The sequence below is a fragment of the Haemaphysalis longicornis genome, unplaced genomic scaffold (genome assembly GCF_048455015.1).
Source record: "Haemaphysalis longicornis isolate Haplotype H1 unplaced genomic scaffold, Haemaphysalis longicornis Haplotype H1 scaffold_213, whole genome shotgun sequence".
Classification (NCBI taxonomy): domain Eukaryota; kingdom Metazoa; phylum Arthropoda; class Arachnida; order Ixodida; family Ixodidae; genus Haemaphysalis; species Haemaphysalis longicornis.
This window is the reverse complement of record NW_027526299.1, coordinates 33810-46990: the sequence shown is the minus strand read 5'-3', so window position 1 is coordinate 46990 and position 13181 is coordinate 33810. Positions and strand designations below refer to the sequence as shown.

Here is a 13181-nt window from a genome sequence, read left to right as displayed (position 1 = left end):
CCATTTACGATTTCTAGCGCACACTCCCAACTCCAGCAAGCAGCCTGTATATAACCCATAACGTGACTGCCATATCCAAATAATTAAAACTTGTGGCCGCATGCGGTTCTTCCACGACACCGGACAGACAATAAGCACGCTTGGAAAACATGCCTTAAAATAATTTAAACGTTGCCAGAACATCACCGGTAAGTAGCGTCTCACATTCCGCGCAAATTTCAGTCGTCTGCCACGTTAAGTTAATTTATGGTATTGGAAAAATGTTGATGTAGGGTATCGGTAAAGCGCCTGTAGATACGGTGAAAACACTGCTTGCATAATTAATCCAAAAGGGAGCAATTATCTCGCCAGTTTTATCATTTAGCCACGCATCACCACTGAGAATCCATCTCTTGCATACTGCATAAGATCCTGAGCTGCACCGACGTACGGCGAAAGGGGCTGTTTTCACGACATTTTTGTTCCCCTTTGATGGTGGGGTGCAAACGGACGAGGCCACTGACACTATCACGGAATAATGATTACCGATATTTATATTTGCGCAGGAAGCTACTCAGCAACCGTATTCGCATCCTACGTATGTTCTCAGCAGGGCGATCAGCCGGAAAAAAATTAACAAATAAACGCAAAAATCGTACATTTAGAGTGCGGCATCAAGACGAGGTTTTTGTAGCGTAAGCTACACTGGCCGAAGTTGAGCAGTTTCGCGTGGACCTTGCAGGGCCGTGCTGCGCAAGCGTGAGGCACAATGGATTGGATTAAATTGGGTTGGATTGGATTGGATTAAATTAGATTGTATTGTAAATCCAATCCAATTGGATTACGGGTGTGTAGAGAATTGCGTCTGCACATTCGCCGGTCTGCGCATTCCAAAAGAGTTACGTCATAGCCACGTCAGCCGCACTGGTGCCGGCGCGTGCCCAACTGTGTGCCTCCGCTGCACCGAAGCCGCTTGATAACCGTTTCGCGTGGCTCCTGGAGAGCCGTGCTGCGCATGCACGAGGTGCAGTGACTGGAATTGACTGGACCGGGCGGCATTGGATTGGATTGGGCTGGATTGGATAGGATTAGATTGGAAATCGTTTTAGCAGCAGTAAGCATGATGATCAGCTAATGCGAGACAACCAAGACACCTAAGAATAACCAGCTGAACCTTAGCTCACGCTACGTATATCCTGCATAGCCGAGCTAAGCCACTGCTAATTTTTATATTTTGAAATTTTCTCTCCGGCTTTTTTTAGCTTTATCTTCTTTTACGTTCTCCTTCTTTATGCGGTGCATCAAATGCGGGGTACGCTACTACCTGAGCCTTATGCAATCATCAAAGGGCAGGAAAAAAGATCTATATAAAGCTCAGGAGCGCGATATTAGTCTTCATTTCCCGAAACCTGTGGCTAAAGCACCAACTTTAAACTACGCACTTCGGCCTTGCAGCACCAATAACGCGCCCCAAGGTCACTGCCTGCCGCAATAAATTGTTTCAGGGCAGGGGACACAGATACTATGCGCTTCGTATGGCGCCTGTAATTAGCCGAAGACGCTCATTACGATAGCTCATATAGCCTCCTAGTGGTCAACAACGTTCACCGAATGACAGCATAGACGTTCTTTCTCGAGCACCCCAGAATTACAGCGTCGCACCGGTTTGACACGGCAACGATGGTGATGGCGATGAGGATTATGATATATCCTCCTTGTGTAATACTCTTTGTGCACTTAAGTTCAATAAATATATGGCGAGGTCAAAGGCTGTCCTGCTGAATCTAATGCGTTTGTTAGCAAGCATATCAAGCTTCGACACCGTAATCTTGTCATAACTGTTCGGTTAGAGATCCAGTTCGTTGCGATAAAGATGCTTACGATAGAAATTCAGGGCGCAAAAGACGCCTTCAAGTGCTCGACAACGCTGTCTCCTCCGTTTCGCGGTGGCGTAGCACAAACCTTCCCATTGCATTTTCATGTGAATAAATAACGCACGCTGCGGATATGCACCTTCTTGTACGCGGCCATACCGAAAGCCAATTTCTGAAGAAGGTAGTGTATGCCTTACAGCCCCAATAAAATATCCGCACGAACGTTGTGAGCCTCCCAAACATCCTGAAACCTCCGAATTAGACATTTGTGACGGCGCAGAAAAATTAGTGAATTTGGCACAGAAGAAACATTCATCTTATACAAGTCAATGACAACGAAAGAAATAGAAAAGAGCCGTTTTATTTTTTGCTGTGCAATTCAGGTGTGCGATCCGCTACTTGGTGCGTAGCATTAGAATGTTGAGTCTTCATAAGAGCATCTCAAAAATACTTTAGGGAAGCCTACGCATTTCAAATGCTTATCGAGGAGCTGTGAGCAGTGAACCTCACAAATCAGCTAGAAAGGACTCGTTGCAGAAGATCTTCTGAGCCATGCTCCAGGAAAGTTGTTGTCTCTGTCCTCGTGTGTGAGAAACTTGCGCGGGATGCAGATTGAAATTATTCAAAGATGTCAGAAACTAGCAAAATAACTGAATTACTGGAAATACGCTTCCTACTGCGCTAAAGCATCAAAGCGGGCGATTTCCAGCACAGGCACTGCTGCCCTCACAAGCGGACGACAGCGGCGTGAGTGTAGCAGCAGTGCGAGCGTAGCATACGACAGCGGCGCGAATACCTAAGCCGACGTCAGGGAGAGGGGGCGCCACTCAAACATCTCGCCGCTAATAAGAAGCGTTTAAGGGCGCGCATTCCAGAAAACCGGCATGCTGCACAAAAACAAGAGGTCACCCCCGCGGAGTCATTCACTGGTCCACTATCTGCACGTCGCTCCTGCGGTAGGCCGACAGACAAAAGCCAGCACTGTTGAATTTGAGATAACTAGCCTTCGGTAACTCACTTAGCACCATTCCAGCCACAAAATACATTTTTTAACCTAGAAAAAAAAGGAAGGAAATATTAAAAGCTTTGAAATTCCCGCTACAGCGACGTACTGTAGGCAAAAGTTACACAGTAGGGGCCAGCATTAAATACGTAGTTATTGCTCTGTTAACTGCACGCAAGAATTTAAAGAGGCCATGCAGACAAAATACAAGTTTGTTTTATTCGAAAGATTTAGTGTTTTATAGTGCCTTCAGCGCTTGTCCGGGAGCAAACGATGCTTTAGTCACTGAGAAATTAAGCATTGTAAGCCAAAATTTCAATTATCCAACTAAATCGTGTGTTACTGTGGCGTTGACAATGCAGTATCCAGATCCGGGCCTAAAACTAAATATTGCCTGCTGTTGACCAGGGCTGCCTCACGGACGCGAAGGAAAGAGGGAAAGAGCTTATCGGAAGGGTTCCACTGTCGCTTTAAGACGTGCGGGTGGGCGAATAAGGGAATAATCTATTAAGCGAGTGAGCGAGATCTGTCGTGAAAGTCGAGCGCATCCTCCTTCTCCTGTTTTTCCTGGGTAGGTGTGCAAGGGCGCCGAGTGGCGGCCCGACCTGCCGAACCTGGACGCCCTGTCCCTGATGCGGCTGGGCCGAGGCCGAGCCGAGAGCCACGAGGGCGACCCGCTGCTCACGACCAAGATCAACCATGCGCTCGCAAACTTCCCGCGAGCCTGCGTGGTCGCTTACGACGTCGACCTCGACGACTACGAGGGGCAGTGCAGTGGTCAGCCCTTCGCCAGGCTAGAGGCACTGCGACGCGCCGAAGGTATGCAGGCCCCGTTCGCTAACACGGAAACGTATCCCTGTGGAAGATTTTTACAGCCTAGCTAGGTAACCCCCATCTTTGGGGGCAAAAACGAGCTCCGTGGGCAAAACCGCCAAGGCGCAAAGGCCTAATACGCCGCGAGCGCATGCGTCAGGTTGATCAGGCATACAGCACAGAGCTCACAATTCGTTTTAGGAAACCACAAAACAAGCATCGAAACCGCATTATAGGTGATAAGGCGCCTGTGAACCATAATTAGGACCCCCCCACCCCAACATGTTTTCCTGGTAAAAATTATTTGCAGGTTATCTTTGAATGGTAGGCAAAATCTAGTGACACTAGCCGAGCGCAAGCGACAAGCCCGCCGAGACGACGAGATGTATTTCATACCCTCCTCGTCACCATTTGTAGTTGTTTAGAACAGCTTTGGTGGACAACCACTTTCGCCGGGCGGAACGGCAACCAATTTTTAATAAACCGTTCTAAGTTCCTTCTGGCTGCAATCCTTGGAAAACCTTTGTCTAATCAACTCCCCTTAGCTCTTCGCCGAACCCCTCCAAGTTGAATTTTTTTTTCTTCAGTTTTTCTGGTGTGTCTCCCACCACCTACTAACACCGTCCTGAAGGAGAGTGTATCATAGCAGTTGCAGGAAATGCGCGTTTCTCCAAATGTTTATTAAGCTTTAGTGTACCTAGAACCAAACTGATAACAAGAATGCTACTCACATGACCGTGAATAGTTCGGAAAGCATAAGGCAATCGGAATAGTTCCCTTTTAATATCTGTAATAGAAGGGTATAAGGCGTCTGTTCTAGGCTGAACACGTGCCGCCAGGTGAATTGCACTAATGCGGCTGTTTTCTTGTAGCATTCTTCTGAGGTCTGCTTCGACTAGGGTGTGTTTGAAGCTAACATTAGGGTAAACTTAGGGCTACAGTGTTATGGGATTAAAAAATGTTGCTTTAAATTAAACTAAATTAATGATTCTTTTGTTTTCGTGAGGCAAAATATTACCCTGAAAATGTTAGCGCTACTTTCGAATGTACACTCGCCAAATCTTTTACCAATATCACGGGAGCGTCGACCGTTCGGTCGATCATCGCCGCGTGATGGAGTGATACGGCAAACTCGGCGAGAGTAGCCACATGCGCACTAAGCAAAGGCCGGTACTGTCGTCATCTGTTAGGCTGTTCCAAGAGCAGAGGACCACCCCCGATTTTGTTATTTGCTTATTACACTGCCTAGCCATGCTCGAAATATTTCTTCAAGACTATTTTCGTGACGCCAACAGAAAACAATAATCAGCGTTGCCGAACGAACCTTGCGCTGAACGAGCCTTGCGTTCGGAAACGCTGATAACTGTTTTCAAATGGCGCAACGTGCCTGCTTTTGAAGAAAAATTTCGAGTATGACAGGCAGTGTGATAAGCGAATAACAAAAATCGGGGGTGGCCCTCTACTCTTAGAACAGCCTAGCAGATGACGGCAGCAGCGGCCTTTGCTTAGTACGCATGCGGCTACTCTCGCCGAGTTTGCCGTATCACTCCATCACGCGGCGCTGATCGACCGAACGGTCGACACTCCCTTGATATTGGTAAAAAATTGGGCGGGTGTGCACGCCTGTTATTCTAGGGTTGATTTTGAAAAGTTCAGGACCGAAAAATTGAAAAAAAAATTTTGGTAAGGATTTTGACTCCGCCCCTTTTCACAATTATGGTCAACATACTCCGTATGTACTACATCTTTTTAACAGTTCGTTGCGTTACAATGCCACCAATAGCATACTGGCTTCAAAGGGAAAGGGTCACATTATAAATAAACTTTAATTATGCTTTATTTCTAGTGGAAAGAATATTTAGGTCACCAAATGAAACAGACGAGCTTTTCTAGTTCGCAAATAAAGGAGTTACTCTTTTGAAAAACGGTGAGTTATATTAGTGTTCTGCGATCGAACGTCGGAAAAGAAGTTAGTCTAGCAAATCGAAGACAGCGTGAAAGCGTATCTACAAAAGATTAGTCAACTTAGTAGTCCTTGAAAACATTTTGCCATTTTTGTACGATAGAACTGCACTTTTCCTTTCTTTTTTGGGGGGGAGTCGCAGGATGTGGCGTCATGTTTAACAGTTATGTTTATTTCGCCCCAGGCAAAGACTCCCACTTTCATAGATTGTAAGGACAGCTTCTTGTCCTGAATCAGCGGTAAAGAAGTGCTTTGTTACTTTTTGAAACAAAGTCCATCCCTCACAAAACGGTAGGAAAAACTTGACGACAACGTTTTCACTTAAACTGTCCTTCGAAGACAAGTGGTGGCGTGTCTCCAGGTAATCCCGTGACACGCGCCCATTGGTAACTCTGCCGATGGTAGCATAGTTTTGACAACTTCTCTTCAGGAATAGCCGGGACACATTTGACTTCGACGTTCCTATTCCTAGTGTGTGTTTTAAGGTGTGCTATTCGGGGCTTATTACGAACGACTTGCTTTTCTTGGAGCACGCAATCTGTTGTGCGAGAGCTGTTTCCTGAATTTAGACGTAAATTTTTGTCTACAGTTTCCTTGAAGTGGACTATCCTTTCTCGCAACGACTTGTTTGCGCTGCCCACAGTTGTTTCGATGTCACAATGTTCTTTCCGTAGCGAACTCTCAAGTGATAAGCGCCTGTGACATTCCTCTTGCCAGATTTATTTTTAGGATGGTGTCTTATAAAACTTCGCTGCTTGTTCTCTTGTGTGGTGACATGACGGGCAGTTATTTTGTTATTCCTCCCTCCCTCTCTCAGCTCGCACGTTCCGCTTGCTATATGCGACCATAAAGCTTGACGGTGAAGTGCCACTATGTCAAAGAGGAACGTTCCGCCGATGTTTCCTGCTCCTGTGCATTTGAACACATGAGCCGACCTGTAACATACATGACGTCACAATTTTGCGCGGGAAGGCTTTGAAAAGCAAAAAGAAGGCATTCATTTTGGCACGGTTGATCCGTGACACAACGCGCTATGTCACTATGTCACATCCGCAGGGCGCACGAAGGACTTGCGTGCACACTATTAGCATTTGACTATAGTAAGTTGTCTGCTTACTCGAAGATACGAATCGGGGCTTTATGCTATGAAGCGACACCTCTCAAAGGTGGAAGGGTACAGTGGTTGGCTATGGACTGATTTTAACTACCCCGGGTTACAGGACGTAACCCAATTGCGTGATTGGCGTAACTGCCGTAATTGCCTCGTTGTCGTGCACATGAGATTTTTTCTCATGTGCACGATTACCACAGCCGGGAATGCGGCCCTATCATGAACATGACAACTCTTTAGCAGCCGCGGTGCTTAAATTTCCGGAGGCCGTGGTCGAAAAGCTTTGTGAACCTCAAATACGTCGTTTTTTTTAAATATGTCGTTAACTCACGTGTGCTATGTATCTTAAACAAGAACGCCAAGTACGTTCCATTCTCACGAAACACACGAAGCGATAAAAAGCAGCGGTAAATTTAGATTGCCGCCAGTGTATAAGCTGCTCTCTGCTGCTGACTGGTCATAGCCTTCTTAACTTGGACGTATTTTAACCACGTCGTGTTTTAATTCAGGGTTTGGTAAAGTTTACTGACCCTCCCGTAATTATTTCTTCGCCTAATTGCTCGTGTGTCATGTGACCGAATTCCAGATGTCTTACCATTTGCAGCTTTTGCGCACAATATATGAATGTGTATCGCGCTCGCGTGCTCAATCATGCGCAATGAACTGAATATTACGTTCACTTGTATGTCCAATCAAATTTTCTTTTGTTCCCCTAAGTGTCGCGGCAACATTGTCCGTACTTTCCAGCCACGACACCGTGCAATGTACCACGTTCAAAACTTCGCGAGTTTAACGCGCCCATGCTACACTTGGGCTATGGAACGCCATTTTGGAGAGCTCGGGTTTAATTTTCAACACCTGGGCACTTTACACGTGCACCGAATTCTTTACACACGGGCGTTTTTCGCCTTTCGCCTCCATTTGAAAAGCGACCGCCGCGACCGGGAATCCATCCTTTGTCTTCCTAATGTTTCACGTCGTCTAGTGTCAAATATTGCCATAGAGCCGCAACGGCATGCTATGGATTTTTCTGCGTTTAATTTTCGCCTGTATTTTTCTTTTCAGGTCGAAATGACCCGGAAATGGCAGGACAGACAGCAGCGAGTAAGTTTGTCGCAACTTCTGCTTAAAGGAGCCATGAAGAGAAAATACAACTTCGTGTAATTCGAAAGTACTAGGATTCAGTATCTAACTCAGCTCCATTACAGCCCCAAAAGATGTTTTTAACGAAAAAAAAAGCAAGAAGTGTTTAAAAACTTTCAAATTTTGCGCCACAGTGACGTGTTATGAGCCAGAATGACGTCATGCGGGCCAACAATGAAACATAATTTTCAGTGCGTTAACTGCACGTTAGCATTCAAGTGATACGGTCAAATGGAACTAGAGGCCCCATTACAGACGTCCAGTCATGTGTCGTCGAGACAGGTCTCTTAGGCGGCCGCCAATCGCACAAACAAGGTTCCGTGACGTCATAGAAAAGTTGCGGGAAATTGGCTAGGGGGTCGCGACTGCATCACACGTTTGCTTTAATATCTCCGTTATTTGTTCAAAGATTGCGGTGATATTAGTACCATTGTTATCGGGACTTAAGCAGTCTTTCTAATAAACCCAACTTGTATTTTGTCTTCATGGATCCTTTAAATGCGTGCAATGCGTTTCTTCGTCCTGCTCCACTTCGCCCAGCTTCGCCCTGAAACTACATTTATCGCGTCATACTGCAGTATAGTAGCTTGGAGCAGCATTTCATGAAGGCTAGCTTAATTTTAAGATCGCGTTAACCTAGTCAACTGGAAGAGCAAGTCCGGATTTCGCAAAATTGAGAAAAAAAGCAGTGGGCAGCTGCGGGGAATCTTACTGCGTTCGTTAAATTCGGAAGTGTGTGAAGTCAAGGATCGACTGTAATTGTACTCGGGCAGCGGAAGCTTTTTGCGTCCGTCCAGCATCTATTCTTTCGCAAATACTGAAATGCTTGAGTGAGCTGGTTTCCGGTGCCTCGAGTGTCATGTTTCCCCAAACAACAATGCCACAGGGAGCGTTCGATTTTTAAAAGTTAAGCCGAACAGGAGATACTTTCGGAATAAGGTTAATCTACATGCGTACATGAAAAAGTCCTAATAAATAACCCACTCTTATTTTTCCGTTACAGAGTTGCCGAACGAAGATCTCAGAAAACGCTGCATGCCAGCAGGCAAAGGTAAGAATGTCTCCATTTTTAAAACAAACAAACAAACAAACAAACAAACAAACAAACAAACAAACAAACAAACAAACAAACAAACAAACAAACAAATAAATAAATAAATAAATAAATAAATAAATAAATAAATAAATAAATAAATAAATAAATAAAAATGCCTTCTCTCAGTATCGGAAATGTTGAAACTTATTAGATGACGAGTTAGTACAGTTCCTTATAGCAATCTATAAAGACAATAGAATGCACCTTACTTGGGAAGGACAGAAATGCGCCCAGCAGGTCAACACCCATCGGGGACTGAAACAGGGATGCCCTTTGAGCCCAATACTGTTCATGCTTTACATGGTAGGGTTAGAAAAGAAACTGGAAGAAAGTCAAGTAGGGTTTAGCCTAACCCATATGCTGCAAGGCGAAGTGGTACAACAGCATATTCCAGGAATGTTATACGCAGACGACATTGTTCTTTTAGCTGATAACCAAAGCGATATGCAGCGGCTAATAAATATTTGCGGCCAGGAAGCCACTGACCTCGGGTCAAATTTCAGTGCAGAAAAATCAGGAATAATGGTTTTCAATGACGCTACCACCGACGTAGTGTCTATCCAGCAAGGCGAATTACCTAGAGTGAAGGAATATAAATATTTGGGAGTGTGGATAAACGAAGGGGATAACTACTTAAGTACTCACGAGGAGCAACTTAAGGTTAAGGGAAAGCGAAACACAGCTATAATGAAGCATAGAGCTCTGTGGGGGTATAACAAATATGAAGTAGTAAGAGGAATGTGGAAAGGAGTAATGGTTCCGGGTCTCACGTTTGCGAATGCTGTACTCTGCTTAAAATCAGACGTTCTATCAGGCCTTGAAGTAAACCAGAGAACGGTAGGACGTTTGGCCTTAGGCGCGCATGGAAAAACAACTAACGAAGCAGTTCAGGGAGATATGGGCTGGGCGTCGTTTGAAGTTAGAGAAGCTCAGAGTAAAATATGCTTTGAGATGAGGTTGAGGGCAATGGATCAGCGAAGGTGGGCAGCTAAGGTTTTTAGGTACCTAAAAGCGTGGACACGCAGTGGTTAAGAAAGACTAGAAGGCTAACGATGAAATACGGAAAGAACAGTGGGGAATCCAAAACAGCCAAAGTAACCAAAAAAGAGGCAAGGCAGATTGAAACGAATAAATGGAGGGAAAAAATGGAAGCTAAAACGTCGTTAGAGATGTACAGGGCCGAGAAGAAGAACATCAGAAAGGAAAATTTCTACGATAATTCCCAGGGCAGTGCTTTGCTTTTTGAGGCTAGAGCAGGTTGCCTGCGAACTAAGAGCTTTGTGGGGAAGTATTCACAAAATGATGGGGTATGCGTGGTCTGCGGAAAAGAAACAAACTATGCGGCACATAGTGTTAGAATGTGAAGGTATCCATCCAAATCTACATGAAGGGAATATTGGGCTTTCAGAAGCCCTAGGATTTAAGGGTATCAGAGAGGAAGTTAACTTCAAGGCTGTCGAGGGGACGAAAAGAAGATTAGAATGCTGGTGGACGAAAAGCAGAGAGGGGAATATTGCCTAGGACAGTTACCACCTGTAACAGGGAAAAGAAAGTATTTCGGGCCTAATAAGCTTTAGTGCCTGCCCTAAGCAGCGCTAGTATTAAACCAAGAGTGTAAAACATGGTTATATTAGTCCTTTTTGGTAAGATGACATGTCATCACCCCGCTTCAAAGGGGAAACCAATAGGAATCATCATCATCATCATCGGCTGAGCATTCAGTTTACTGAATACCAAATTGTTTGAAAAGTCGCGGAACAACGAATTTGTGATCGCCAATTCTGTCAAAAAATGTGCTCAACGCACAACGCCTGGAGTTACAGTAGACAGGCTGGCTCACGTATCATCACACTCGCCTTGCTGCCGACGCTGTTGTTGAGAGTTACTTATAGGCATAGGTCGGCAAAACAGAAAGAACTCACTCAAACTCAATCACATTTTTTTTATTTGCGCTGTACTCAATCAAACTCAGACTCAAAAAGTTTGTCTGTTCACAAAATCACTCGTACTCACTCATCAAATACTCATTTGTAATCGTACTCACTTGTACTCAAACTCATTTGTCCTCACGAGTACTCGTACTCAATCTGTACTCATGAGTACTGAATCTGTACTCATGAGTACTCACTCTGTACTCATGAGTACTCAATCTGTACTCATGAGTACTCAATGAGTACTACTGCTCATGAGTACTACTCATGAGTACTACTCATTCTGCACTCATGAGTACTCAATCAGTACTCATGAGTACTCAATTTGTATTACTCACGAATAATAAACTTTTCTGCACTGTTAGCTAGGTCGTAGCTCGAATGAAAGACTAAGTAGAAAAAATAAATTGTTTAATTGATTAGAAAAACACAGGTTACATATAAATCAGGACAGAGGAAGTAAACGTCTGACTTACTGTGCGAAGGCAAGTACACTGTACATGTGAGAAAGCGAAACGGAACGTAAGCACTCGCGTTGCGCCTGGCGTCTCGTCTTGTTCTCAGGCCGTGTCGGGCTCAGGGGAGCTCGGGGCTGTCGGTGCGGCCGTGGCCGTAAACTGCGTATTTCTGCGTGTCTTCGGGTGGCAGCTTTTGTCGTTCGTTTTCGTTTCCGGGCGCGCTGATACGTATCCTAATCGTGCTCTGAATCAGAAATGCGCCTGCCCCCAGGCACAATGAAGCGTTCGCGTAGACTGACGTCCGTTCGTATCCAGATCACTGTCCGTTTGTTCACAGATGCTCGATGCTGGCGTTTGTTTTTTGTTGTTCCAGATACTAGAAACTTCGTTAAGAGGGTGTTCGTCTCGTTGAGTTTCGGTGAATTTCAAATCTGCTTGATTTTATTGTGTCTGTGCCGTGGGATTCACGTCGTCTGACCTGAACTTGACAGTGTTTACGGCGTTGCGTTGGTTGCGTTGGTTGCGCCGCTTCCGTCGGCGATTGTGTTCGTGTAGCTCGTCGCGTGCTTGATGCATGTGGGGGCGTAGACGTCTGGTTTGTCCGGTGGCGAGCTGCGCTGTGTAGGGATGGCATAGTTCGGCGCGTTGAGGACGTTGCGTGAATTGACGCGTGCGTTGCGTATGGTGCGGGAGCCGTTTGGCTTTTCGTTTAGTGTGCGGTAGCGGGGCGTTTTCGTAGGGTGGCATGGCTGATCGGTCAAAGTCGTTGCGGCTCCGTGCTCGCAGTCGCCGTGGTTGTTTCGGAAGTGAAACCGTTGGGGTGGGGAAGCGGGCGTAGTTCGTGCCGTCCGTTCGGTCCCACATTCCTCGGCGTCGCAAGCGTGACTTCATCGTCAGGGCATTCGATGCGTCGTCTGGATCGGGTTCATTCGTTGCCGTTCTTGCCGTGTCCGTGTCGTCGCTCAAGACCTCGTCTTTTGCCCGTTGTTTCGATAATTTTGTTTCGCCTGTTTTGCCCGTTGTTTCGCTATCTCTCCCATACAAGCAGGCTCCGTTTATCGCGAGTCCGCTTGCTCGCGGTTGCGTCCTCTTGTACGAAATGGTGTTTGTCGTGTGAGTCTCGATCGGAGCGCGGGTGCGGGGGATCTTGTTAATTCTGGCTCGGACATGCCGCATGCGCTGGCCGTGTCGTTGCTCGTTGACGGACCTACTTGTCCGAGTGTCATGTCGTTCATCCGCTGGACTCGGGCGGGAGCAGCGGGTGTCGGAGAGCTCGTACTTTCCGGTAGGGTTGAACCGCGTGCGCTGGGTCTTTTGTTGCTTGTGGCCAGGTGATTTCTGTGGTTGTAACATTCGCTGGCCACGTCCGGATAGCACCGGGAGTGGGAGCGGAGGATGTCGCGAACAGCAGTTTCCTCCGTGTGTGCTGGCTTGGTGGCGTTCCGTGCGTTGTGCATTTCGTTCTCCGTGGTCAGCTCCACTGGTTCAAGTTGGATGTCGTTCGTCACTTCTGGTGCGTTTCGTGCGCTGTGCGTCTCGTTTTATCTAGGAAACTCTCCTATAATTGGGGTGCGGTAGTTCGCCACGTATGGTGCATTTCGGGCGCCGTGCGTCTTGCTCGCTTGTCGTGGCCATATCCACCAATCCGGATATGATGTCGTTGGTTGCGTGGACCCGCGCCGGGACAGCACGTGCGGAAAATGTACGTACCGGCTCCGTTGCGTTCCGTGCTCTCAGCGTTCCGTTCGTGTACGTCTGTAGCGGAAGAGCGGGTGCCAGGAACGTGGTGCCTTCTGGCTCGTGCGCGCTG

General features: G+C 46.4%; 1 protein-coding gene across 1 annotated transcript in view; it reads left to right on the top strand.

The window, feature by feature from the left end:
• The window catches only part of LOC144172455 (uncharacterized), a gene marked incomplete at its 3' end in the record, with an annotated part of 50712 nt that overhangs the window by 4363 nt on the left and 33168 nt on the right, over positions 1 to 13181 (top strand). The window contains exon 4 of the mRNA XM_077701157.1: positions 3432 to 3675. Coding sequence (XP_077557283.1) covers positions 3432 to 3675 — 244 coding nt within the window. The remainder of the gene's footprint in view (positions 1 to 3431; positions 3676 to 13181) is intronic.